Consider the following 27,824-nt stretch of genomic DNA (forward strand, 5'->3'; position numbering starts at 1 on the left):
CCACATGTTACTCCTGAACTAATTTAGGCTTGCCTGAACAAAGGGGCTGAATACTTGCAACTACTATTTTAGTTCTCACATTCTTGTTAATCTTTTCAAAAATATCAGTTTTCTTCCACTTTCACATTATAGAGTATTTTGAGTAGATTGACAAAAACATTACGACTAAATCCATTTTAATCCCACTTTTGTAACATAATAAAATGCCAGGAAATCCAAGGGATATTAATAATTTTGCAAGGCGCTGTATTTATATACACGGCAATCTATATTTCATTGATCCTATCTTAGTAATTATAAATGAATAATAGCCTAATTCATAGTCGGTGACCAACAATAGCTTGGTCAACAATAGCTTCAAAGGCTTTCTAGATTTTCCCATCATTAGTCCAACAACATGATGATCACACTAGTCCCTTGAGCCAGCATTGTGTTGGTGGGGTGTGAGTGTACGGTCAAACACACAGACACTGAGCATCTGTGGCCATCCGATCGGGGTGGAGTCAAAGGGCTAGGGTTCCGGTCTAGAAGCTATACAGTTTCGCTTCGGTACTGCAGTTTAACTGACACCTGGCCTAGAAAGACTATTTCCATGTAAAGGTCAGATTTGAACATTCCTAATAAGACACTTTAGCGATAATCATTGGGCACAAAACATCTATTGAATTATTCATGTAATTGTCACTCAGGCTGATTATTAATTTTTTAAATACTTTTAACAAAAAAACATTCACAACCGAACATATTAACATTTTATATTTATCCAATGTCTGTCATGTTTTTGGATGACGTGATGACTTCGTCGCTGCTCCACTCAGTGCTCGTGCGCATGTGATGGTTCGTATACACCGGATGCAACCTGGATATAGACGGTCCATGAATCAGCATATGTGAACGTGAGTAGATTACCTTGAATACAACGGGCGGACATCTTGGACGCAGTCTCCAGTTCTTATTATACCCTCAGTGGGTGGAGTGGACGGCGGATGCGACTTCCTGTGGAGGCAGGATGTCCTCCATTCTGTCCAGCTTTCCTCCGAACTCGTTGACCTCTTCACACCGGGCCACAGGATGGGACACACTGACATTCCTTCTCTCACTGCGGGACCTGGATTTCTCTATATTGGTGGATATATGTTTGGTGTTTTTGAAATATGAGGGGCCTTGTCACTTCATTGTCCCCCACGTTGGTATGTGCGTAAGTCTCCTGATTGTGTTCGATCAATCATGGATGTAAAAAAAACGATTATTGGTTATTTCATAGTCCATTCCTATACCCTCAGAGAATGCACAGCCAGAAATGTGTTGGTGGGTGGGCCCCCTCCAAAAAAGAGAAACGTTTGCCGTTTTGTAGCTAATCTCATGCTATTCTACACATTTTGTCAAGAGGCTAGACAAAATGAGGCTGTTTTAAAATCAAATCTCTTGCGATGCTAAGCGTTTTATAATGGGGCAGAAATGAAAATGTGCAGTTTTTTTTGGTCATCTCCTGCTTTTCTACACATTTTGCCATGAGGCTGAGAGAAAATGTAGCATTTCTAATGCTAAAATATAGGTGTGTTGACTGTGATAAAGGCACTGGATTATGAGCTGTCTTGTTTGCTAAATGAACAAATTTAAATAGGCAGTGGAATGGTGCATACAGCTATAGAAGCACAGTGACATATGCCTCAATGCAGTCATAAATTCACTGTCAACTGCGTTTATTTTCAGTCAACTTAACATGTGTAAATATTTGTATGAACATAACAAGATTCAACAACTGAGACATAAACTGAACAAGTTCCACAGACATGTGACTAACAGAAATTGAATAATGTGTCCCTGAACAAAGGGGGGTCAAAATCAAAAGTAACAGTCAGTATCTGGTGTGGCCACCAGCTGCATTAAGTACTGCAGTGCATCTCCTCCTCATGGACTGCACCAGATTTGCCAGTTCTTGCTGTGAGATGTTACCCCATTCTTCCAGCAAGGCACCTGCAAGTTTCTGGACATTTCTGGGGGGAATGGCCCTAGCCCCTCACCCTCCGATCCAACAGGTCCCAGACGTGCTCAATGGTTTTGAGATCCGGGCTCTTCGCTGGCCATGGCAGAACACTGACATTCCTGTCTTACAGGAAATCACGCACAGAACAAGCAGTATGGCTGGTGGCATTGTCATGCTGGAGGGTCATGTCAGGATTAGCCTGCAGGAAGGGTACCACATGAGGGAGGAGGATGTCTTCCCTAACGCACAGTGTTGAGATTGCCTGCAATGACAACAAGCTCAGTCCGATGATGCTGTGACACACTGCCCCAGACCACGATGGACCCTCCACCTCCAAATCGTCCCGCTCCAGAGTACAGGCCTCGGTGTAACTCTCATTCCTTCGACGATAAACGCGAATCCGACCATCACCCCTGTGAGACAAAACCGTGACTCGTCAGTGAAGAGCCCTTTTTGCCAGCCCTTTTTGCCCTTTGGTCCAGCGACAGTGGGTTTGATGCCCATATGCGACGTTGTTGCCGGTGATGTCTGGTGAGGACTTGCCTCACAACAGGCCTACAAGCCCTCAGTCCAGCCTCTCTCAGCCTATTGCTGACAGTCTGAGCACTGATGGAGGGATTGTGTGTTCCCAGTGTAACTCGGGCAGTTGTTGCGATCCTGCACCTGTCCCGCAGGTGTGATGTTCGGATGTACCGATCCTGTGCAGGTGTTGTTACACATGGTCTGCCACTGCGAGGACGATCAGCTGTCCGTCATGCCTCCCTGTAGCGCTGTCTTAGGCATCTCACAGTACGGACATTGCAATTTATTGCCCTGGCCACATCTGCAGTCCTCATGTCTCCTTGCAGCATGCCTAAGGCATGTTCATGCAGATGTGCAGGGACCCTGGGCATCTTTCTTTTGGTGTTTTTCCAGAGTCAGTAGAGAGGCCTCTTTAGTGTCCTAAGTTTCCATAACTGTGACCTTAATTGCCTACCATCTGTAAGTGTCTTAACGACCGTTCCACAGGTTGCATGTTCATTAATTGGGAAACAGTATTTAAACCCTTTACAATGAAGATCTGTGAAGTTATTTGGATTTTTATGAATTATCTTTGAGACAGGGTCCTGAAAAAGGGACGTTTATTTTTTTTTTGCTGAGTTTGTGGCTTATTGAAGGTGTGGATTTGAGTTATTTTTGGCAACCATGAGAATGAATGTCATTCCAGTTCATCTGTTCTGTTATATTTCATCAAATCTGACTAACCCAGTGCACTGCTTGCTATGAATATCTATTGGTGTTTGGGTAAAAAAACGAATAATGTCCTGTTTGGAACACAAAGTAAAGAGCATAATTATTTGTATTGATGTTTTTGCTCAATCTGATTGGGTGGGCCTAAACCTCTGCTGTAGTGTCAGTCAGTGGAATTAGCTGAGGGGGGAAATGAAATCTGGACATTGTCATTGAATCCTGTGAGTTCACTGTGGTTTCCTGCCCTGTCTTCTGTGTGACAATGTGTTTGTTTGGGCCTGCTTTTTTAACCTTGGATGGAATTCACCTTATGGAAACCACTCAATTTTACACACACACACTCATGTGAAACAAAAGGAACCGTCAGTGATTGACTTGAATGAGGAGACCTCTGCAAGTGCCAGCGATAAGATCTAGCTCGGCTAAGCGATATGAGGGTTTGGGTTGTTATTGTATATGGGCCCAAAGCATAAATAGAAGATATCCGCTCTCACCCACATCAGTGGTCAGCCTCAGGCAGGAAGTCAGATAAAAAGGGCTAGATTCAATCTAAATCACTTAAGTTCAGCGTTACAGTGCGATTCCAACTTAAAAGGCAATGTTCCATAGTCAGACTGCTTTCACAGTAAAACGCTGCATATGTCATCCCAGTCAGAAATTACAACGCTTCAGTGATACAGATTGAATCCAACTCAAAGAGGGGTTTATTCATTGATCTATAGTTCTAGATAGGTTTTATAGGCTACTACTCTGGACTTTGTTTTCAGATTTGACTGACTGGGATGTTAGGTTCAAATATGTTACTTTTCTAACATATTCCACCCAATATTTATTTACTTTAGGTGAACAATTGGTGGCTGTATCAGGTGTGAGACGTGGTTTGTCTGCAAAAAACACTCCTGACAGTCAGCGTTCGCTGTTCAGATGAGACGTGTACCATCAATAGAGTTTAAACAATTAAACTATATGCACATTTTTTGGCTTCATCAAAAGCATTTATTTATTAATAAGTCATAGTAAAATGTCACACAAATTCACAAAGTGTTTAAGAAATGTCTGGCTCAGTTTGGTGTGTGTGTGTGTGTGTGTGTTCTAAAGAGTGCATGTTAAATAAATGACCACCAAGAGTAGGAAAAGGAAGGTATATTGCAACAGGAAAAATAGAATTTATCTTAAAGGAAAAACAAAAATAGTTTATCCAAAACTGTAGCACCTTTTTATCCCATAAGTCAATATTCCAACAGATTACAATAATATATATATATAAAAATAAAAAAAATAAAAGCCCCCTAAAAAGAATGAAAAACAATGACAATTTCCCCCGCGCATTAAAAAGGCCGTATTCCATTCGTCAACTCAACTCGGCTGTGGATCCTACCAACTACAGGGAAAGTGTAAGTTATATTCATTAGAAATATCATATATATATATATATATATATATATAGATAGATAGATAGAACCAGAAGAAGCACCAGAGAACCTTGTCCTCCCATAACACACCCTTTCAGTTGTTACAGAGGACAAAAATGACTTTCAAACCCTAATAAAAGTAAGGGGAGAACATTGACATCCTATAAATATAAGAAACATTTTAAATAAAAAAAGAAATGTACAATGTAAAATCCAGAAAAATTATAAATCTGTATATTAAGCAAACAACTAACAAAATCAGAGGTACAAAACAATGCAAAAATGGAAGCAATTCATTAAAACAAAAAGACCTGATGTACTCCTAAAGAGTTGTGACAATTGACTCTTTCGCCTTCCCGTGGAAATAAACATTATACATTTGTAAAAACACAACACATACAAGAGTAAGAAAGACTAAACAGAAAATCTAAAAAAAAAAGACTTGAAAACCCGTATGTTTCTAAGCATTTCAAACAATTGTATTTTTATTGTCTCCTTATTCTTAATGCTTTTAGAAAAAAAATGCATCTTATTTATCTTCTAAATACAAGTCACAAGGCCAATGTGGTATATATCTAGGGCTGATCTAGTCTTAAAGAAAATACATTATTTTAGAAGAGAAAAAAAACCACCCCACATAAAATACACAGCATTTACAAATTTCAGAATTCATGATAAAAAAAAAAGATATGGAAATAATAAAATGTATGCCATTGATAACTGTCAACCCTTTGTTGCTTGTTCACGATGGCAGCTAGCACCAACTGCCTTTCCATTTTTTCTCAAGTCCTCCGGAAACCAGAACGCTGCTCATGAACAGTCTACAACAAGGGTAAACTGGCATTTGATTGGCGGTTCGGTTTTGTAAACAGTGATGAGTAGTAAACTGGTTTTCGATTGGCTGTTTGATCGGCAAGTATTAGCAGTAGTAAAAACATCTTAAATAACGAAGGGGGAAAAAAAAAAAAAAAAAAGGTTAAAAATAACGTTTTTTAAAAGATGTTAAGTCCTGTCTGGCAGGAGTTTTGGTTATGGCTGTGAGACGTGGAGGGGGAGGAGCTTTATCACCGTGTACTCGGGGCTGCAGTCTGGAGAGAGGAGACAGAAGAGGAAACGTTACATCTACTGTCCTCAGGTTGTTAGGCAGACTGACACCGATTTCCTTGTATGCAGGTGCCCGTCTCATAAGAAAAAGATGTGTGTGTGTGTGTGTGTGTGTGTGTGTCCCCTCACCAGGCTGAATGCGTCGTAGGTACTCATTAGCTCCTCCATGCGGTACTGCTCTAACACCACTACGTTGTTGGAGAGGCTGGGGTTTCTCTGGCGGGCACAGTCCTCACAGTGGACTACATAGGTCTTCCTGCTGCCACTCTCAGACGTCACAAACAGCAGGTCAAACACCTCCACCTGGTGGACAGAAGATATATACACACAGATACTCAGTACACAAGTAAAGGGCTATGTCTTGTAACAAATGGGGAGGAATTGAATGCAGGCCGAAGCAACCATGAAGGAAGATTGGGGGGGCCAGGGTTTGAAGTAATGTGGTTTCAGAAGAGCGATGGGTTCTGACTGTGGTAAGTGGTATGTTTTGTGTTCAGTTAGAAGGCGTTTTGGTGCTGGCAGACCGAGGGTAAAACATGAGGTTGGGGGATTTGCATTGAGAGGGCAGTAGGTAGATACTGGGTAGAAGTACTACTCACATCACACTCGTTGCAGTAGTAAGCTGGTTCGTCCTTCACTCGGCTCTGGTAGGAGATCTTCTTCCCTGCTGCTACCAGCTGGTCTCGCAGAACCTGGATGTGCTTGATGGACTGCAGGAGGCAGTGCCTGAGTGAGCGAGTGAGTGATGAGGTTAGGATACAGGTATGAAGAGGACCGAGAGTTTTCCTGATCACATGACCTGTCGAGGTAAAACTCTGGTCCAACACAGTGATAGTGTGTCCCTGTCATGACACTGCAACCCTTATTAAACAGAACACAAGTTAGTAGCATAATCACAATCTGCCCTATTGACCTGTATCATTTGTAACTAATATAGAGTGGCAAGATAAAAGTATGTGAACCCTTTGGAATGACCTGGATTTCTGCATAAATGGGTCATCAAATTTGATCTGATCTTCATCTAAGTCACAACAATAGACAAACATAGCGTGCTTAAACTAATAACACATTTCTGCATTTCTTGTCTATATTGAATACATCATTTAAACATTCACATTGTAGGTTGTAAAAAGTATGTGAACACCCCCTGGGAAGGGTTACAAAAGTATCTCTAAAAGCCTTGACGATGCAAAATATTCTGTGGACAGACAAAACTACAGTTGAGTTGTTTCGGAAGGAACACACAACACTGTATGGAGAAACAAAAAAGGCACAGCACACCAACATCAAAACCTCATCCCAACTGTAAAGTATGGTGGAGGGAGCATCATGGTTTGGGACTACTTTGCTGCCTCAGGGTCTGGACAACTTGCTATCGTCGACGGAAAAAATAATTCCCAAGTTTATCAAGACACTTTAAAGGAGAATGTAAGGCCAACTGTCCGCCAATTGAAGCTCAACCGATGTTGGGTGATTCAACAGGATAACGACCCAAAACACAGAAGTAAATCAATAACAGAATGACTTCAACAGAAGAAAATGCGCCATCTGGAGTGGCCCAGTCAGAGTCCTGACCTCAACCTGATTGAGATGCTGTGGCATGACCTCAAGAGAGCAGATCACACCAGACATCCCAAGAATATTGCTTTACTGAAACAGTTTTGTAAAGAGGAATGGTCCAAAATTCCTCCTGTCTGGTGTGTGCAGGTCTGATCCACAACTGCAGAGAACGTTTGGTTGAGGTTATTGCTGCCAAAGGAGGGTGAACCTGTTATTAAATCCAAGGGTTCACACCCTGCACTGAGAATGTTTACACAGTGTGTTCAATAAAAGACATGAAAACGTATAATTGCTTGTGCGTTATTAGTTTAAGCAGGCTGTGTTTGTCTCTTGTTGTGACCTAGATCAGTTCAAATGTTATGACCAATTTACACAGAAATCCAGGTATCTCCAAAGGGTTCACATACTTTTTCTTGCCATTGTAGAGCCACCAATCAACTGGAAGACACGTCACCAGTCTGAATACTCACTTGATCATCTTGTATGTGTCGGGGTCAGTGACCTTGACGGTGCGGGCCACGTTCCAGGACACGTGGATCATGGGGACAATGGACTTGACCTTCTTGACCTCGTTCCACTCAAACCTCTCCAGGGCCAGCTGGTACTGGTAGGCTACAGGGAGGATAAGGGGCCATTAGTAGTGACCTCACCTGATATTATATATATATATATAAAAATAATAAAAATAAAGGTCAACATTAGTCCTATACTTATGAGTCTCATTAGTGTGGATTTGGACCGGGGGTCGTCGCCCTGAAGTTCAAAACTCCCAAGGCAAAATGACTGACCGAGACCAACAGATCCATAAAATAACACTAAACACTAAAGTCAAGAAACAGCTCTACTGCAACGCGTTTCAGTGGCTAGTGGAGTGAAAGGTCTGCAGCAAGACTAATGTAGGCGTCTGTGTCAGGGAGTTCACGTACAGTTGAGTGGGCCCACGTTCCAGGCGATGTTGTTGCACCAGCCCACAGCCTGAACCCAGTGGACGGTCCCTGCGTTGATCCACACCAGGTCCCCGGGCCTCTGAATGAAGCGGTACACGGGGATGTTGGATCGGTACAGGTCCTCCAGAACAGGCCACCAGGAACCGGTCAGGTAGTCTACTCCGTGCCTGAAGGAGGGAGGGGATACGGGGGTAAGATCCTCTGAGGTAGTGGGTGATAACGTTGGGAGAATGGTAAACTTAAGTAGATGAGACGCCTGTGCTATTTCCCATTCTTACGGCGTACGGTCTTGAAAGCTAATCTCAAGTGACTCGGGAAGCGCAGGTTCAAAACTGACGAGGAATATATTCTTGTACCTCGTCATCATCAGTGCATTCAAGAAATCGCGGTACAAGTATCAACCCGACACGACTTACTTTTCACAGAAGTCGTCGATGGCCGGCCAGTAGTTTTCGTGCACGGAGAACCACTCGCAGTCTCCAGGCCCAATGTTGACGTTCACAGAGCAGAAGTTGTTGTTCTCCTGGTGGCCAGGCGTGCGGCTCCCGGGGACCTTCATGTAGAGCTGGACAGTGTTCATGCCCAGGATGGTGTGTCCTACGTGGCTCAGCATGTTGCCGCTGGATGCCACGCGCATGAAGGCCGGAAGCTTCTGGAGCTCCTGCAGCTGGGCCTTCCACCTGGGAGAGGGTTATTGTCGGTTTCAAATTGTCCAACAAAACAACATCTGAGCAGCAGTATAGGCACTTATGTACTATAGTGATTCTGCACATGGCCTTGCTTAGCAATAGATGTTTAGCCTCAGGGATTTTGGGGAGGGGTTTTATGTAATACTAAGATCTGACCACTAGGGGTCAGCAAAAACAAAGAGGAAAGTTCTGGAACAAATGGGAAAAGTTCCACGTGTTCTATGCGGTAATACAATGCATCCATCTCCAGCTTACCTCTTGGGGTCTGACAGGTCAATGTTGGTGCCAAACTTGATTATCTTCCCCACTGGTTTCTGTTCGGTACTGGTAGCATCTTTACTTGTGGGTTCTTTGCTAGATGTCTCAGGGCTGGTCTCCTTACTCGTCTTCTCCTTGTCTTCCTCATCTTCCTCAGCCTCTTCATCACTACCCTTCTCCTCCTGAAGACACAGAAAGGGACAAGGTAGAAGTAAGTAAGAGGTGTGTAAGTAAGAGGTGTGTAAGTAAGAGGTGTGTAAGTAAGAGGTGTGTGTGCGTGTGTTGAGTCTGGTCTGTACCTGCAGACTCTCCTGGAAGGATGAAGCCTGGTACTGGGCGTACTTGGCGATGGTGGTGTGTGAGCGGCTGCTCTCGCAGGGCCAGGTCTGCCCCGTGCCGCTGGGGTCCCAGTTCTCATCAGCAGGCTGCTGTACCTGGGTCCTCACCTCCACAGCATGCTCAGAGTTAGCATCCACCAGAGACTTAGTGGAGAACAGACCCAGGTCTGAGAGGAGAGGAGAGAGGGAGAGTAAAGGGGTTTAATATACAAACATACTAAAGGATGACATGGTATGGCCTAAAAGGAGCAGGTTGAAGTTTGGTCCTGGAGGCAGAACTGAGCAATTGCCCCTTAGATAAGCCAGCTGCAAAAAGTCAAAATTGGCTATATTGTACAGATTTATAAAAACAACAAAATGTGCTTTTTGTCTCAAGTTAAGGTCAGGCATTAGGGTTCGCAGTGTGGTTAAGGTTAGGTTTATATCATGACTTTGTGGCTGTGCCAAGCTAGTGACCACTCTGCAGAGCTGCCTTCAGAAGAAGATTCATGACAGAAAAACTCTAACCTGCATAAAGAGACTCCCAAAAGCAAATGGTACCAAGCCCTGTGATTACTCTAACATGTGTGGTAGATAGTGTGTTGATGTCAGGGTTAAATAAATGATTGGTAACATAGTCTGTGTGTGTGTGTATATAAAAACTCACTGAGTCGTAGGGACCCGGCCAGTCCTCTGATGACAGTAACAGGGTTCTTGGGGTCTGTACAGAACTGCAGTAGTACAGGGGAGAGGGCATCTCTCTTACTCTCCAACTAGAGGGGGGGAAAGAGGACTGAAGAGTTAGTACCGTCACAAATAGCAGGTGCATCTTTCTACCAGAAGAGGGCAGCGCAGGCATACAAAAAGGCATCCTAATACACACTTTCAAAGAGAAAGCAAGAGGGTGAAATGAGAAAAATCGAATAGAGTGAAGGTCAAATTAGCTACAGTAACCGGTGGTTCGTGTTATGGCGAATGACGATCGACTTACATAGATGCTGGGTGTGGGGGGGTTGAGTTTATCCCGCGGGAGGGGCTCTGTAGTAAATAGCGGCTTGACAGAGAACGCAGGGAGCAGGTAGGACTCTCTGAACTTCCCCTTCACCCTCGCACCCCTGAGACAGGGAGAGAGAGGCAAATGTTAAGACCAAACACCGTCACAAATTGGAGCAATGAGTTAGCTTACGGTCTTTTTTAGAAATTGATTAACTAGAATGTAACTCCTTCTTAACTTCTCATTGGTAATCCCCCCCACCACTCACTACATCCCTGCCTTGTTCACGCCTTCATCCATCCCTCTCCTCCATACTCACTTGCAGGCCCTGATGACCTCTGCGGCGGTGTTCTCGATGCTGATCTCCTCCAGGGGTGTCCGCTTCTCCTCCACCTCAGAGGCGATGAACGTCTCTCGGTCGCCGCTCTCCACCTTGATCAGCCTGATCTTCAGCTCCTTGGGCGGCCCGTCCGACAGTGCCTTCAGCTTCATGAAGTCAGCAGCTGAACCCTGCAGTGTAGATCCAGCCCCTCTGTCCTGAGAGCAGGACATGACTCCTGAACTTCTTTCACTTCTACTACGGGACGCCCATTCGGAGGTGTCGCCTTCGCTGGTGGACCCAGCCTCCTTCCTCCTCATGTCGGCGCGAACGCGGTCGCGATCCTTCTCCTGGATCTCCTTACGCTGAAGGTCCAGGTCCCCAAGGATCCGCCGGTGGTCCTTCTTCTCCTTGTGCCTGTGTCGTTTCGAACTGGAACTGGAGGAGGAGGAGTGAGAGGACGAAGAGGAGGAGGAGGACATCTCGTCTCGTTTCTCCCTCGGCTTTTTCTTCCCTTCTTTCCTCTCCCCGTGCTTCTTGCTCCGGCCGTGTTTCCTCTCCTTCTCTCGGTGTCGTTCCCGCTCTCTCTCAGGCTTGTGGTGCCTGCCCTCCTGTTTGATCTCAGTCTTGATCCTGTCGGAGGGGTTCTTTCTGGGGAGGGAGCTGGAGTGTCGGGTCAGGAGAACCTCACAGCTTCGGCCCAGCTCGGCCAGAGAAGACTCGGAGATGGTTGTAAGCGTGGCCTCTTCCTTGGGCTCCATCTTGATAGGTTGTGTAGAGGGATAACACTTGGACTCCACCCTTGTGGAATAGAGCCTCTTCTCCATGGCCTCTCTCCCATCTCTCCACATATCAGGCTCCTCCATCTTGATATTGACCTGTCTCTTTGCCTCCCAGCTGGAGGGGGAGTGTGGGCGGGTCTTTAGGGGAGGGGCCGAAGATGGCGTGAAGCCTGGGTGATTGGTGGAATCCGAGATGGGGGAGGTGCTATTCTGCTGCTGTTGGATGTCGGGACCCAGAGAGAGGGAGGAGGAGTACTTCAGTCCCCCCAGAGCGGAGGGGGGCGGGCGGCCAAACGGACCTCCTCGGTAGGCGTACTTCTGGTTCTCCAGGGCGGCCTGGGACTTGAAGGTGCTGCTCACCCCCGTCTGGTGGAGGTGGGGCCTCTGGGGCGGGGGAGGGGAACTGGACGGGGTCTCCGACTCATCTTCCTCATCCTCGTCGTCACCCTCGCTCTTCACAGGCTCCGGGAGACCGTAGAGTTTAGCCAGGTCGCTGTGGCTGTAGTTAGTCCCTGACTGGGGGTCGGAGTTGAGGGGGACGGCTGGCTCGTGGAGCTCCAAAGCGGGTTTCAGGGCGAGACAACCCTCCTCGTCTTCCTCGTTGATGGAGGAGGTCCGGCTGCAGGGGGAGGCCAGGGAGCCCTGTCGGCTCAGTACAGGGGGGCTGGCGTGGACGTTCGTACCAACAAAGTCGTCCTGCGGTTGCTGATTGGGCGCTGGGATGAGGTCCGGGGCGCACAGATAGCTCTTGGCCGGCGGCATAGCAGAGAAGGCATTTATGATGGTCTCCCTAGCACCGTTTCGGTCGCTGCAGTACAGAGATTCCTCCTCTTTCTTGATGGACTCATCCAGCATGGCCATGATGTTGGCCAGACCGTCCGGGAGTAAAGTTGAGAGCTCCAAGGGTTCCTCCTCAAACTGGGCGCTGTCGGAGTCGCCGCTGTTACTGCTGCTGGCGCTACAACCCAGGCTGCCTAGGCCTCCGCTGGGCATGCGCTTGTTGGGGAGGCCCCCTGTGCTGGACGTGCTGCTGCTGGTCCTGGAGTTGTTGGGCCCAGACAGTAGGCTATCCCTGGGGAACGCCTGGAAGAGTTTGGGGGGCTCTCGGAGGGTGACCGTGCTGGAGGTGTGGAGGGGATCCACAGCGCCCATCGCTCCCCTTCGGGCCTGCTGACTATCGTTCTCCTTGGGATGGGGGGTGTCTTTGGATGGGCGGGGGGGGGCACCTTGTGTCAAGGTCTTATTTGAGGGGTGGTTGGGGTAAAAGGGCCCCGACGAGGTCAGGGCATTGTTCCCTGAGGTGACGTTACCAGTGTGTAATGACGAGGGGGGGGTTTCACCCCACATCTCTCTCTGCCTCTGCTTCTCCCTGGCGTACTCCGTCTGGGGGGTGAGAGGGGGCGGCCGTGACATCTCCAGGGGGGCAGGAGGTGGTGGTGCCTGGCCTGGGGGACAAGGGGGAGCCCCGCCCCGGCTCAGCCAGGGGTAGGAGGGCGAGGAGGATGACTGGCTGGGGGTGGGAGGGACAAAGGAGGAAACGGTGGACAGGCGAGGAGGTGGAGGAGCAGAGGAGTTGCCGGACAGGAGTCTCTCCAGACTCTCAATGGCAGACTCCTCTCTCCTTTTACTACTCTGGCTCATCTCCTCCTCCACCTTCCTCCTCTCCTCCTCTTTCATCAACTCAGTCCTCCTCTTCCTCTCCTCTTCCTCTCGCTCCCTCGCCAAATCCCTCCTCTTCCTTTCCTCTTGCTCTTTTTCCCATTCCCTTCTTTTCTTCTCCTCTTCCACTCTCTCCAACTCTCTCCTCTTCCCCTGCTCCCTCTCCCTCCTCTTCCGCTCTTCCTGCTCTCTCTCCCACTCCCTCCTCTTCCGCTCTTCCTGCTCCCTCCTCTTCCGCTCTTCCTGCTCCCTCCTCTTCCGCTCTTCCTGCTCCCTCCTCTTCCGCTCTTCCTGCTCCCTCCTCTTCCGCTCTTCCTGCTCCCTCCTCTTCCGCTCTTCCTGCTCCCTCCTCTTCTGCTCTTCCTGCTCCCTCTCCCTCCTCTCCTCGGCCTGCATATGACCTTGGAGCTCAGCATCCAGTTTATCCAGAGCCTCCTCCATGGACTGGGGGGCTGAGGGTGGAGGTGGCAGGGGTCGAGAATTTAGATACCCCTTGGCTGAGGTGGTGGTAGCCTGGGGGGCAGGCTGGGCACAGAGTCTGGAGTAGGAGGGGCTGGAGGCTGGCTGGGGGGCAGGCTGGGCACAGAGTCTGGAGTAGGAGGGGCTGGAGGCTGGCTGGGGTGCAGAGCTGACAGTGTGGGGTTGGGGGGCGGGCATGGGGCGGTGCAGGGGCGAGCTAGTGACCTCCGTCTGGGTGAGGGGGCTGGGGTGAGACCCCCTGCTGGTGATGACGCTCTCCCCTGCCCTCTGGTGTCCTGAGAATGACGAAGAGGAGGAGGATGAAGAGGAGGCCGGAGTGCCATCCGGATCAGACCGTCCGTAGTAAGACTTCCCCTGGACAGACTGTTGGTGGTGCTGGCTAGGGAACTGCTGCTGCTGGGGCCTGGGTGGCGCCCGGTGTGGGTGGTTGGCAGTGCCCGCGTGGGCTCCCTGATACCCTGGGTGCAGCATGGGGTGGATGGGGCTCCTCTCTGGGTCTCTCTCCAGCTGAGACGCAGCTGAGGACTGGTGGGGCAGTGACATCGTCTCCCTGCCTCTCCTACAGGTGCTGTTAGCTGAACACACAGCAGGTGGTGCTGTGATTACAGTGGAGAGTGCAGGTCCAGTAATACTACTACTGTTGTTGTAGCGGTTGTTTTGGGACTGTGAGCAGAGGGCCTGGGGGGTGGAGATGATGACGGGGGTTCTGGTAGGAACCAGAGGGGAGCTGATGTGGGGGTGCTGATGGTGTTGGAGGGACGCGGGACCCCGGGTCTCCCCAGCCTGGTTCTGCTGCCCCTGAGGTACCAGCCCTGCCCTGTAGTGACTCGGCTCCTGCAGGGAGGAACAGAGACATGCTAGATTAATGCACTGGAGATTGAGAGCTATAGACCTAGTATGCGCCCCAAATGGCACCCTATTCCCTATATAGTGCACTACATTTGACCAGATTTGGGGCACAACCGTACACTTCCTAGTATTTCCTAGCAAAAAGTAATTTGATACACTGATAATGATACAGATAAAAAAAATGGACATACGTTACACTTCAAAGTCCATTGTTAATTTAACATTAGAAACCGGCTGGTTGGAGGTCTGAATGCTGATTGGCTAAAAGCTGTGGTATATCAGACCGTATACCATGGGTATGACAAAAAATATATGTATTTTCTGCACTAATTACGTTGGTAATCAGTTTATAATAGCAATAAGGTACCCTGGGGTTTGTGGTACACTCTGTGTCCAGGCACTCTGTGCTGCGTCGTGCATAGGAACAGCCCTTAGCCGCAGTATGTAGGCCGTATACCACATCCCCTCAGGCCTTATTGCTCAATTAACTAAGCCCAATCAATTCCAAACTGACCGCTCTGCTAAATCACGTTCGTGTGAAAAAGGCGGAGATCACATGATAATCCAACGTTAACAAAAGGAGAAGAGTTAGTAGCAGTGGAGTGCAACATTCGCTCTGCCGGGAACCTGGGACTCACCAGGAGGTGGTTGTTTTGTGGCCTGCCCTGCCCCTGTCCCTGGGGCCTCCAGGCCTCGTGGTGGGAGGGACTGGGGTTGTGCTGCTGAGGTACTGCTGTGCTGCTGGCAGGGGGGTGGGGGGCAGTGTGGCCCAGCCCGGGGTGGGTCTGGAAGTGGGGGTTGTGGCTGTAAGGCACGCCGGTGTGGTTTGCTGGTGAGGGTTGGGGGGGCTCCCTACTGTCCCTGTCCCCCCTTGCTGGAGGTTGGTGGTGGTGAGGAGGCGGATGGTTGTTGACTCCCCTACCCACAGTGGTAGGGCCTCTCTGGGGGGTAGGAGGACCTCCCCTGGGCTCCATCCCCATGCGGGGCGGGGCTGGTTGTTTAGGGTACTGCGGGTGAGAGCTGTGGGGGTTGTTGTGGGGGGGTTGATTGAGGGCCTGAGGTGAGAATGAGGGCTTGTGGGGTGGGTGGGGCCCGCTGTGCCTCTGAGGGTAGCCTCCCGGGGAGGAGGTGAGGGGTGGGGAGATGGGCGAGGGGGCGGGAGGTTTGTAGGTGTAGCCGCCCATGCAGGACTTGACTGACTCCTGTTAGCAGAGAGAAAGAGAGAGAGACGATTAACATTATGGCTCAGAACGTGGGAAAGCTAGGGGAGCCTAGATAACCTGACATTCCAAACATAAAATTAAATAAAAAGATCTGTAAAGCTACATTCCAACTAGTCACGTTCTTGATAGAACAGCAAGTGTTAAGTGTTCTTACGGCTCGGACCTGGAACTCAGGGGAACCGTTCTTGCGTTCAGGCTGGGCCCGGGGGGCGCCACTCGCCTTGTGCATGGGGTTCCAGAAAGCAGGTTTGGGTGGAGGAGGGGGGTAGTGGGACGGGGGCTGCTGCTGTGGGGGCAGGGGGTGCCCTCCTGGGCCAGAGAACCTCTGTATGCCTGGGTGTGGAACCTGGAGAGAGCAGGGTTTAGGTACTACACCATATCCCATCTAAACAACATGGTCAAATAACAACTACAAAGTTTAGATATCAGAAAATGGCAAACTATTCTATGCAATCACCTGATTCTACATGTGAGAGAGTTTAGACTTTGTTTCTTTATCCTTTACGAGTCAACTTTTGGGGTAAAGTACATTTAAATGCACGAGTCAAGTTTTTAAATGCAGAGTTTTCAAATCATCCACATACCTGCTCAGAGCTCCTCTTCCTCTTGCTGGGACTGGGGCAGTCCTCATTGGGGCGAGAGGAAGGGTGCGGGGTGTGCCGGATGACCGAGTACTCCCCGAGAGGGGGGGCCGGTCTCTTCAGCTGCCCTCCCAACATCTTCCCTGGGTAACCCCTCTGCTGCACCTGAGCCCACATATCCTCACCCAGCGATGTCGGACCCCTGAGAAGATGCTGCTCCTGAGGGTCCACATACTGGCAGCGAGCCAAAGAGAGAGAGGAAGGGTTTAATCTTCTCTCCGAACAAGACATCCACCTTCCTCCTCGCTCACTGATAGGCCACTCGTTTATCGACACTCTACCTGTATGACGATATCATTGCCTCTTTCGCTCACCTTCAGTAGCTGATTGGGCCTGGGGGGCAGGCTGGCGGGAGGCCCGGGGCTATACCCGCCATGCAGACGGGTCGCGTGGTCGCTGGGCAGGGGTACGGATGGATGAGGAGGGGGGGGCAACTCGTACAGCTGACCCGGCTGTTCCCACGCCCTGTGAGGGGGAGGAGGGAGGTGTTGCTGGTCCGCTCTCTGGAGGCCAGGTAACATGGCCTGGGCCAGCTCCTGCTTCTCACTGCCACGCACCTGCATGGGCCTGGCGGGGAACAGAGACATGGAGGGAAAGAGTCAGGTGACTACAGTCTGGAGTCGTGAAGGCCAGTGATAAAGACCAGAGAGAATGGAGGAGACTGCAGCAATCTGATTCTAGTATGGAATACAGTACGTTGCCCAATGGAATATATGCTGGACTCACCCATTATTGAAGAATTTACTGGGATGGTTCAGTCCACCCATGTGACTGGGCGGTAGATGGGGTAGGAGCTGGTGTTGATTGACACCTGGCGGACACCTGGTAGAGAAAACAAGTGCAAAGGTCAGACCAGGGCCAAATTCTCTGAGACCAGACCAATTTGAAGAAATACAAATATTCATTTTAACCTAGAAGAACAATTAACAGTCGGAACTTGTGGACGTAAACCTCAAGGGAAGGACTACGAGGCTGAGGCAGTCAGTGTAGGTGTAATTAATTGACTGTTGGTGTGTGTGTGTGTGTGGGGGGCTGTCCATTGCCGTGGAGACTTAACATACCTGGCAGGTATGTGGGCGCCCACGGGAGCCCATGTTCCCCGGCTGAGTCCGTCCAGAGGGAAGGAGTCCCGTGTGCCACGCCCGCCAAACTGCTCTACTGCGTGATGCATCCAGCCTGGAGGGAGACAGACGGAGACAGGACGCAACACACACACACGTTCAACACACAGGGTACGTGTAACAAACCCGCACACAAAACTGTGGCACTTACTTGTGGGTTGCCCAAAAAGCTAAGTATTTCAGACTTTCGACTCACCACACTAGCTGCGTCTGTGAAGCCCTCCACCGCAGCACAGAGAAGGCCACGCGCCAACACCGAGGAAGACCCTCGACACGTCAACAGCACCAATACAATACAGCCAGTTGAACTGGAGGGAGAACACGATTAGACAGAAATATGGACAGAGCAGTCAACACATGCCGGTAGGTCTTCCATGACATAATTCAGCGTGTGATGTAGAACTAGACAGGCGATGGGGTTGAGACTGGCGAAACGGGACAGAAGAGAGAGCGGCGCAAGGAGGAAGTCTAGCAATGGAACATTTTGCTGAGGAATGGGGAGGAGAGCTCACGCGCCTCTAGAACTAAAAATGTGTGCGTGGAGGTGTAGGTGGAGAGAATCTAGTGTAGAAACGGTTTCTGCTGCAGTAAAAAAAACGGCCAATTTAAACAACTTTTACACCAGTCTGGTGTAGTCCAGTCCAGGTACCGCAGGTATTGACCCCTGTGTCTGCCCATCTCTGTCAGTATTTGCTAGTGTACTCTGGTCCTGCTGTACTGTGTCCCTGCCCCTAGGGGGCGATGTTAGCTCTACTGTAGGATTATTAGCAGAGCAGATGGCTCTGGGGGAGTTAGCAGACCTAGGAGAGCACACGGAGGTTACTGTAATCCTTACAGACTAGCCAATGGTTCTGTGTGTGTGTGTGTGTGTGTGTGTGTGTGTGTGTGTGTGTGTGTATTTAGTGTTCCGTGTGTGTTGAATCCACCTGGTTTTAATCCCATTAGAACAGGCGTGATGGAGAAGGAGAAGGCCCAACAGACCGTCTGAACAGGATTGGAGGATAGATTAAGAAGAAAATTTTAAAAAACGCTCTTCAAGGAAGGAGAGCGAGAGAGAGACAGGCGGACGATGAGAGACAGTCGGACGATGAGAGCACAGGCTGTCCTGCCTGGATCTCACACCCACATGGCAGAAATGAGCCTGGCATATAGTCACACACACACACACACACACACACACACACACACAGAGAAAAAAGGCCATGATCCAAACATAAAGACATTACCTACAGTGGAACAAAAAAAGGAGACTCCTGCTCAAAACAGACACTCACTGTGAGCCACTCTTGCTCAGCAGAATGCTCCCCACTCCCCAGTCAGTGTTGCTTCCCGAAATTAGCCCTACTAGCGTGTGTAGTGGGTCTATCCCTCTTCCTCTCCCTCTATAAAAAGCCTAAGGAGAAGATATTTCAGGCGCTTCGTTTTTAGCTTCCATAGAGACGGAAATAAAAGACAACACTTGGCCATGCTGACGCCCCCCCCCCCCCCTCTCTCGGTGAGCGTGTGTGTGTGTGTATGTGATCACGATGCACCAGACAGACACACACTCATGTAAAGAGAGCCCATGACCAGATGATCATAAACAGCTCTGGCTGGGGTTAACATATTCCCACAAAAATACAAAATGTTCACACACACTCACCTTTCAAAATAGCACCGAGTTCAAGATCCTCTGCCTCGTCGAGTCTCAGCTTCTACAGCCAATCATCTCTGGGATTTCTTCAGCCCTGGACCAAAATCAGAAGAACGAGACAATGTAATAATCAAACCGGCATAAAAGTGGATCGCGACCACACACACACACAAAAAAAAAAAAAAAAACAGTCTGTCGAGCAACATCTGCACACATGAAACGAACACAGTCACAATTACACAAGAGCTCCATCAGACAATATCTGTGGTCTTCCTGATGACAAGGAACAGAAACCAGACAGTAGCCAGACCTCTCTAACACTGCCTTCACCTGTCAGTCAGAGCCGGGAGACAGACAGGGACTAGCAGTTTCAGTGTGACTGTAGCATCGTCTCCCTCTCTCTCTCGCTCACCCTCTCCCACGTTTACTAGGAACATGGAGACTGTTGGAGGAGGAGAGGAAAGAAAGAAATCAGCCCTCTGCTCTTCCTCTCCTTTACCCTGTATGCGTTGTGTGTGTGTGGAAACCCGGGTGAGGGCTTTCCACACACACACACACACAGGGTGTGCTTGTCATCAACTAGCACATGTGAAACAAGACAGAGAGGAGAGAGAAGAGACAGGGAGAGCAAGAGAGGTGGAAAAAAAGGGAAAGAGAGCGGTCAGAATGAAGAAGGCTGCAATTACACTTTTATACAGGGTGTGTGCTGTGGACTGAGATGTGACAACCACTGACAAGAGAAAGAGAAAGTGAAAAACAAGCAGCATAGGGAACTGAACACGGGAGAGGAGAGTCAAACATCACTCTATTGTATTAAAATACACCGAGACCCGTGCTTGTTCACGTCTTTCTTCCCTTTTATGTGACAACTGATCAGATCTGGAAACGGAACTTGCCTTGTGTGTAGAGACAGTATTCTTACATTTGGTTGTCTGTCACTAATCAGTAATGCTGTGTGTGTGTACTGTGATACTCTGCATCCGGGGGACCGCAGCACGGGGAACCCCCGGAGAGTGAGTAAGGGCCACGCCGCCAGTGTACAGGGCTTACCCCAAACTACACCCCGCCTCCCCTATGACGCCACTTACGGTCAGGTGACCGGGGGCGTCGCTAGCGACGTCGTGATGTCACAGGGTATTTCTCAGGCGGAATCGGTCGGTGGTTAGTGAACCGGTGTTACGGTGAAATAGAATGCGAGGTAGGTAGATTGCCATAAAACCCCGGCCTAAGAGAGGAATCCCCCAAATACTGAGTCGCAGAGGGGGAGGGGAAACAAAACACACATTCTGTTGTGGTGTTGCCGATTTTCCTAATCAAGCCGGGGCAATTCCAACTAACTACGTTGAAGTTACCACATACACACACCCCTCTAAATCTCAACAGTACAAATATCATTACAACTAAAAATCTTGCTCAACATTACAATGTCATAATGTATGAATTCTCCCTCGGTAGCCCCCTTATGTCACCTGGGTTACAGTGAAACCCCCATGGCGACAGACGTCAAAGACAAGTTCCAATCAACGCCTCCGTCGTTCTGGTTACCTCATCACTCACACACACACACACACACGTGGCTACCGCTCTGGTAGAGGGAGGCAAGGCTAGGGGCATCGCTATTCCAAGTAGCAAACCATAGCCCTAGTCCAAATCTCGAAAATGAAATAATCACTTCTGTGATATCACGGCGATCACTAGACAAGTACTAGAAGTCAGCTTCCGCCAAGCTAAAGGAAAAGCCCAGTGACCAAATCAATGACAAAAGAAAAGGCTCTAGGCCCCAGACTCTAGTAAGAGCCATCCCAAACACAGAACTCCCCTGCCAGCCTCATATAGTGGTTTGATCCAGAGCCAAACAGACAGAAGAGCTCAGTTAAAAATAGATAACTGACTATGGTAGAAACAGAGACACAGAGAGAGAGAGAGACAGACGACAACATTCAGACACTAGTTCCTGACAGAGGCCTGGAGATCAGTGAGGAACTTGATAAGAGCGATGCGAGGGGGGAGAGAGAGAGAGAAGCTTCCGGCGTGTCTGGCGGAGGGAGAGAGCGAGGGATGAGGGAGGGACACTAGTCCATTACATAACTGGCCCAGGATTGAGTTCTGGAGGAAACACACACACACACCGCCAGGAACAAGACAGCCCGCCTGCGTTCGTGCTGTTGCCAGGCTCCCACAGTGCGTGTGTGTGTGCGATGCAAACTAGCTCGTCACCATCGCATTTAAGCTTTTCCCACACACACACACAACCGCCTACACACACACAGGGAGATACAGCCAAACACACACAGAACATCCTCCAGCAGGGATAGAGGGTCAGTTCAGGACAGAGCCAACTCTCTTCTACCATACTAACTATAGTACAGCACTGTAGCCCAGTCTAGATCTAGGGGTTTGGCCTTCTAATAAATAAACCAAGTGCTCCACATCAACCCCAGAAACACAGCAAACGCAATCTCTCACCCATTTACCAAGCCTTTAACTGTGACTGCCCCCCCCCCCCCAAAAAAATCAGGGTTGACAAGCTGAAAATTAGGTAGCGTTTCTATGCGCCAATTTGGGCCTGTTAGGTTTAGGACTCCGCCTAGCTTAATGCCCTCTGTTGGACTCAGCCGAAAGCCGTTTCCTCAGAGGTTAAAATACGTTCATATCCCGTTCTTTTGGAGAACTTGGATTGTGCCCCTGGCTGGAGTCGAACAGAACAAGTGCTGTTTCTGAGAGTCACGGATCACACTCTGGAGAAGAGCCTGGCCCAACACCCTCATCTGGACCCCCTCCCACACCGTCTAATGACAGACATGGTGAACTGTTCTACACTACCGCACACAGTCGAAAGTACGTCAGCCGCTTTGGGCTGTTTGAGAAGATGGAAACAGCAAGAGCTGCTTTGGGCTGTTTGAGAAGATGGAAACAGCAAGAGCTGCTTTGGGCTGTTTGAGAAGATGGAAACAGCAAGAGCTGCTTTGTCTAACTGCTATCGCACCTGTGCTTTGGACAACTGTCAGTGTGTGTGTGTGTGTGTGTGTGAGTGTGAGTGAGTGAGAGAATCTCTCACGGTTCAGGACGGTTCAAACAGAAGTGGCGCACGGGTGTGACGTTTAGAAAAAGGAGAAGAGAGAAGAAGCTGGTATGAGATCAGACAGGAAGCTGCCGTCAGAGTTTCAGGAAGTAGCTAGGCCTCCCTGAAGTGTATGTGGGTGTGGATGGCTTGGGGAGGGGAGAGGGAGGGGTAGTGGTTTCCTGTGCAACAGATACTGTGTGTGTGTGTGTGTGTGTGTGTGTGTGTGTAAACGAAAGTGTTGTCTAAATATGTGAGTGAGAAACTTGTCAATAGAAAACAAATAACAGGGGTTCATTTCTAAAACCTTTGAATCCATGTCAGACATGACGAAGTCCACGTGTCTGACCAAAGACTAAACCATCTAACACAGATAACAGAAATATATCAGAGGCAGGTCATTTAAATGGTAACTAAAGGCTCAAAGGCTATTTTTTTTCTCTCTCGTCTGTCAGCAAAAAAAAAAAAAAAAACGTAAAAAAAAAAGTAAGGGTCGCTGACTGACGGAACCTTCCTCAACAGACACGTCAGCCACTGAGGCAAATGTCACTTGTTCTGTGGAAGAGATTTCTGAGGACTTTAGAAGAAAAGGAGTGACGTTCGACCGGTTCTCATTTTCCAGAAACAGCGTGACTTCGAGAGAGACAGAAAGAGCCAGAGTCCATGCCTTCATCTGAACACTGACACGTGTGTGTGTGTGTGTGTCTCAGGTACACATGTGAAGCAGTGACTCAGTATGGGAACGTCTGAGACTGAAAACAGTGTTTGTGACCGTCTAAAAATGGGTTGTGATATTTGTGGTCGCTGATAACTGAATGATCACACGCTTTCATGTGCGACAGTTACGACACTTGATCAAAGACTCTCACTTTCCCCAGTGCCGCCACTTTAAAAAATTCCAACCCGCCTTCGGTTTCCCCGAACACAGACGATCACAACATCTCAGTGAAACAGCAAAACACCTTGTTTTCCCTGTATGTGGGGGAACAAAAATGGGACAGAACCCCCCCAGTGTCTTCAGTACTTGCCCTAGACCTCACTTCCCAGAATCCAGCGCAAGAGACACAAACAAGTAAGCACCCTGATTAGTACCCCCAGAAACACACAAACAAACAGAGCAGATTGCTTCCGAGACAACGGTTGCCGTGGTTTCGGCGGCATGGTGGATGGTTAGTAAGGTGGAGAGAGAGAGAGAGAAACTACTTTCTCAAGAGAGACCTCTCCACCGTGTCCCATTCCCTAGTACAGATTGGTCTTCATTCCAAGAGCTGAAGGTCTGTGGTCATGTCTCCACTGAACAACAACATTAAGGTCCACCTGACCTTCAACACACGCCCACCTCTATATGTGTGTGTGTGCACGTAACAGAGCAGAGAACGTTAATGATCGTCAGACCTCGGACTGAACTTTCCCCAGCAGAGTTAATGCCAGATGAGGTACAGCTACCGTCCAGTCCGATGTTTGTAGGAACAGCTGGTAATTACACCAGTTCTAGTTATCTGAACAGACAGAAAGCACAGTGAGAATGATGCACACAGACATCTGTGTTTGTTATGGCGGATTGGACTGGTTGTTCATTTAGCCCAAAGAACACTGGACCGTTCACGGACTGGCCTCGCCTCTTTCTCCAGCTCTCACTACTTTTCTCATTCATCCACTCTCGCACACTTTTCTAATACGCGCTCTGACAATGTACCTGCCCCTAACACTCATTACTGGCCTCTCGCTTCGCTCTCTCTTTGCCAGAGTAGTTGGGAGTAAAAGTAGTCATGGGGGTGACAAGAACAGACCAAAATAAAAAGTAAAACAGGGACACACAAGTCTCTAGAACTTTCAGACAAACACAAAACACAGTCCCGAGGGCCTGACTGTCGTCACAGTTTTGACCCATCTAACACACCTGCCCCCAATAAATCAGCTAATCGGGAGCTTCAGTTTTGAACGCAATTTGATTAAATCAGCTGTGTTTGCTAAGGGGTGGCAAAAAAAAGGGCTTAGACCATCTATATCCCCTCCTGCATATTGGAAAGGCCTGGGTAGGTGGAGACAACATGTACACGTTTTCATCTTCATCCTTTAAGAGCTACCTGTTAAAACGTTGGATTGTTATCAAATATCCTGCTAGACGTTCAGAAAAGGAGAGGGGCTCGTGTTATTGTTTGCAGCAGGACTAATGTTCTGCTGTACTTCCTTGGTGAAGACATGACACACTTCGTTTCTGGTAATAAAAAAAAAACAAGACTTGGTGTGGTCTCTGACAAATAGTGGTTTCATCATCGAGTTAGTTCCCCTCACCTTTGACCCAGGTTACCACACGCGCACACACACCCAATATGACGATGTTCTCTCACGGGATGTAAAAGTATGTTAGGCAGCCACACAAACACGTCCTACATTCACTGACACCTTTGACACGCACACACCTGTTTCTACAACCAATCTCATGCTACACACAGCACCAACCATCTCAAAACACCATCTGCCAAAAAAAACTTCCATCACCTATACTGAGACAGACAAACATCCTGTTACCCAGTTTTTCTCCACTTTCATCCGTATGATTCATTTTACCTTTATTTAACTTGGCAAGTCAGTCAATAAAAAAATCGTATTTACAATGACGGCCTACCCCGAACGACGCCCTATGAGACTCCCAATCACGGCCATATGTCATACAGCCTGCAATACATGAGCCTCATCACTTAAATGAAACACGTTCTGCATCACAGATATATGGTGTGTGTACAACTTTAACCGTACATGTTCGTCATAGGAGTAGTAGAATGGGCGGTGATTGTTCATTCACTCGCATTCAGATCACGGGATGCGAATAAGGTGGGCGGGTGATTCAAGCCAGAGCAAGAAGCAGTTACTCGGCTACTCTTCTGCCAAGAAGCCAAAGAGCTGTAAGATAGGAGTGATAAGAAGAGCTTTTGTAAGCGGCTTTCTGCCTGTCCTAACTTTACAGCTTGATACTTCAAAGAATCCCAAACACAACACTCGTTACGTTTCCATTAATCGGAAGTGGACGTTCAAAAAGTTTCACCGACCCCATGCCAGCACACTTCGGTCCTTAGAAGGCTCGGTTTATTAAGGCCCATAAAATGCATAGGACCGAGTTGAGCTCTCGCATAAACGCTTTTATATTTTAGGCTACACTCCCGTCAAACAATTATAGGCTAACTGAGGAAAAGCACAACACTCGCCACATTTTCTCACGCGTGTTTTAATTGCTTGTCCTGGGCCATTTCTCATCTCTGACGGCTCTTCCAGGCAGAGGTGTTTTGAGACAAACTCTAAAACCAGACCAGAAACAGTACCCCTCCCCCTTGGACGATGCAAATGACTTCCTTTCAATTCCGCTGTGTGTGCGATGAAGGTCTGAGTAGGGGCAACCCATTCACTTTATAAAGCAGCCAGTCAACCTACCTAGCTCCCTCTGTCCTGCCCATCCCCACTCAACACTCCCCAAGTCAGCCCTTAGCTTAGTACTCCCACAGACAAAGGCATGGAGGAGGGGAGATCCTTTACAGAAGCATGTTCTCCCTGCATCTACAGCAACCGCTCTCTATCTGTCCCACAAACACACGCGGGATGCTGCTATGTTTCTGAACCGCTCCCCAAAACCAATCTTTCTACTGTCAAAATAAATTCACCAAGACGCACAACCATAAACGATCAATATATGAATACAAATTAGAAAAGGGGAATAGACTTGTTCTAATTGTCACATTCAACCCATTATGTAGACTGTATGACATGGCACATGAGCTATTATGGGAATTACAATAGGCGACGTATTCCAGATCTAATCGTCGAGACAGCCGCTCAAGAATGAACAAGGCAGCATGAGCAAGCAAGTCTTCCGGTTTCACCGAGAACTCATTTAACTGTTGCTTCGCTGTAGCCTAACCATTCCTTGAACATCGGCTCCTCCACTCTGTCAACAAATGTCACTATTGACAATCCGTTCGCGTTATCAACAAGAGCAAACAGAGGAGAAAACAATTCAAATCCAACGTAGACATTTACAGAAGACTAAATTCTGACGATTTACCCTGGTCGAAGAATAACTACAAACTCGTCCAATAACCAAAGAACTGCCAACGGCGAAATGTCTATGTCTCTAGTGTGGACACAGCGCAACGCGATACACATTCAAAATGGTACATTCCAATAGTACGGTACCAAAAAGTAACCAGCTCGAAAAGTGTTTCACATAAGAAAGTAGTTGTTAGGGTATTCACGTACAGTCGGTCAAGGAGTAGCCCTCGAGGATGTCGCTGAGAATATTCCCAAAACAACCAAGGATGGTTTCTTCGCAGGCTGTCGGTGTAGTGAATTTGGCCGAGTTTCCTCAATCCAGGCAGTAGATAGTTGGATCTGTATGTATCCGCGAGTTTCTCTCTGTGCAGATAGATGCCAGCTACTCACACAACTGACCCAGTCGGCAGAACGTTACAGCGTTCACTTCGTCTCACTCGCTTCCTTTCAAAGCTCTCATAAACTTGTATCACTTTGACGCCCGACTAATGTCTCTGTCTGGATTTGAAATGATTCTAGTGTCAGTCGACGTGCGAGATCATCTTTTTATTATTCTGTTTTTCTCCCTGCCTTCGCTCTTTGTACAGTCCGTGTCTCGTTCTTGCTCTCTCCCGACATAAGCCAGTGGGATCGGGTTGCGCTGACTGAGCCGAGCTGTGTTTTAAAGGGACAAGCCTCTTAGCTCGGTGCGCAAACTATGATGCTGTCAGTACAGAGGCACACACCAACTCACTGGCTGCTTCTTCCCCACACACACACACACACACACACACACACACACACACACACACACACACGCCCCTCCTGCTCCGTTCGTCCACTCGCTGACGTCACCGCACGTCCCCGGAATTCCCTGACAAAGCAAAGTGACACCGAATAACGACCGACTCTAGCCCCGCCCCCGACTACCGGAGAATGTTCCTCAGCCTTTGCCTCCGTGCTTTTAAAAAAAAAAAGTGGGCTCGCCTCGTGACTGACCTACCGGTTGATCACCCAGACAGCGTTTCCGACTGAAAGCCTATTTTTGGACAAAGTACTATCCTGACGCCATAGCTATTATATTCCATTGTGTACTTATTCTGACTAAGGGACTAAGGGAGGGAAAGCCACTATAGTATGACAGTCTTAACCTCCCGTGTTGGTCTAATAGCAGTAATATGATCTATAACCTATAATATAATACAAAATACAGAAGAATATAAACATGTTTTGAACTGACTAAAGCATTTATAACCAGATATAAAGTATTTATAACATCCATAATATTGATGATTACTGATATTGATTCCTAATGATAAGTCAAAGTATTTTCTCTGCCATAACATCCATATAGACTCTCATGGAGTTTCTTAACAATAATTCTGTAACAGGTTTCTGGGACGGAAATGGCTGGTCGCTCCAAACCCCCAGGAGTCACCAACATGGGTACTATAGTAATGCCAAACACATGCTCAGTTATTACAGGCAGCATGTGACACACACCTATATTTAGATCCACCACCTCAGCAGGATAG

The 27,824-nt window shown here is 48.3% G+C and overlaps 1 protein-coding gene across 12 annotated transcripts in view; it reads right to left on the reverse strand.

The window, feature by feature from the left end:
* Window positions 1–4,190: 4,190 nt before the first annotated feature.
* The window catches only part of kdm6ba (lysine (K)-specific demethylase 6B, a), a 152,980-nt gene continuing 129,346 nt past the window's right edge, over window positions 4,191–27,824 (reverse strand). For 5 of the 12 annotated variants that reach the window (XM_036957916.1, XM_036957915.1, XM_036957914.1 and 2 more), the window contains 19 exons: window positions 19,215–19,299; window positions 17,769–17,880; window positions 17,513–17,627; window positions 17,178–17,273; window positions 16,766–17,018; window positions 16,395–16,625; window positions 15,965–16,156; window positions 15,226–15,789; window positions 10,818–14,572; window positions 10,496–10,619; window positions 10,172–10,277; window positions 9,487–9,692; window positions 9,185–9,369; window positions 8,657–8,920; window positions 8,220–8,407; window positions 7,764–7,905; window positions 6,333–6,459; window positions 5,863–6,036; window positions 4,191–5,717 (listed from right to left, as the gene is read on the reverse strand). In XM_036957916.1, the coding sequence (XP_036813811.1) occupies window positions 5,694–5,717; window positions 5,863–6,036; window positions 6,333–6,459; window positions 7,764–7,905; window positions 8,220–8,407; window positions 8,657–8,920; window positions 9,185–9,369; window positions 9,487–9,692; window positions 10,172–10,277; window positions 10,496–10,619; window positions 10,818–14,572; window positions 15,226–15,789; window positions 15,965–16,156; window positions 16,395–16,625; window positions 16,766–17,018; window positions 17,178–17,273; window positions 17,513–17,622 (6,741 nt within the window). In that variant the 5' untranslated portion in view covers window positions 17,623–17,627; window positions 17,769–17,880; window positions 19,215–19,299 and the 3' untranslated portion in view covers window positions 4,191–5,693. Of the gene's footprint in view, window positions 5,718–5,862; window positions 6,037–6,332; window positions 6,460–7,763; window positions 7,906–8,219; window positions 8,408–8,656; window positions 8,921–9,184; window positions 9,370–9,486; window positions 9,693–10,171; window positions 10,278–10,495; window positions 10,620–10,817; window positions 14,573–15,225; window positions 15,790–15,964; window positions 16,157–16,394; window positions 16,626–16,765; window positions 17,019–17,177; window positions 17,274–17,512; window positions 17,628–17,768; window positions 17,881–18,498; window positions 18,557–19,214; window positions 19,300–19,535; window positions 19,648–24,895; window positions 24,919–26,517; window positions 27,072–27,824 lie in introns of those variants that run through there. The other 7 variants (XM_036957922.1, XM_036957923.1, XM_036957920.1 and 4 more) reach the window with 7 other exon arrangements.

This window comes from Oncorhynchus mykiss, chromosome 21 (assembly GCF_013265735.2).
Source record: "Oncorhynchus mykiss isolate Arlee chromosome 21, USDA_OmykA_1.1, whole genome shotgun sequence".
Taxonomy (NCBI): domain Eukaryota; kingdom Metazoa; phylum Chordata; class Actinopteri; order Salmoniformes; family Salmonidae; genus Oncorhynchus; species Oncorhynchus mykiss.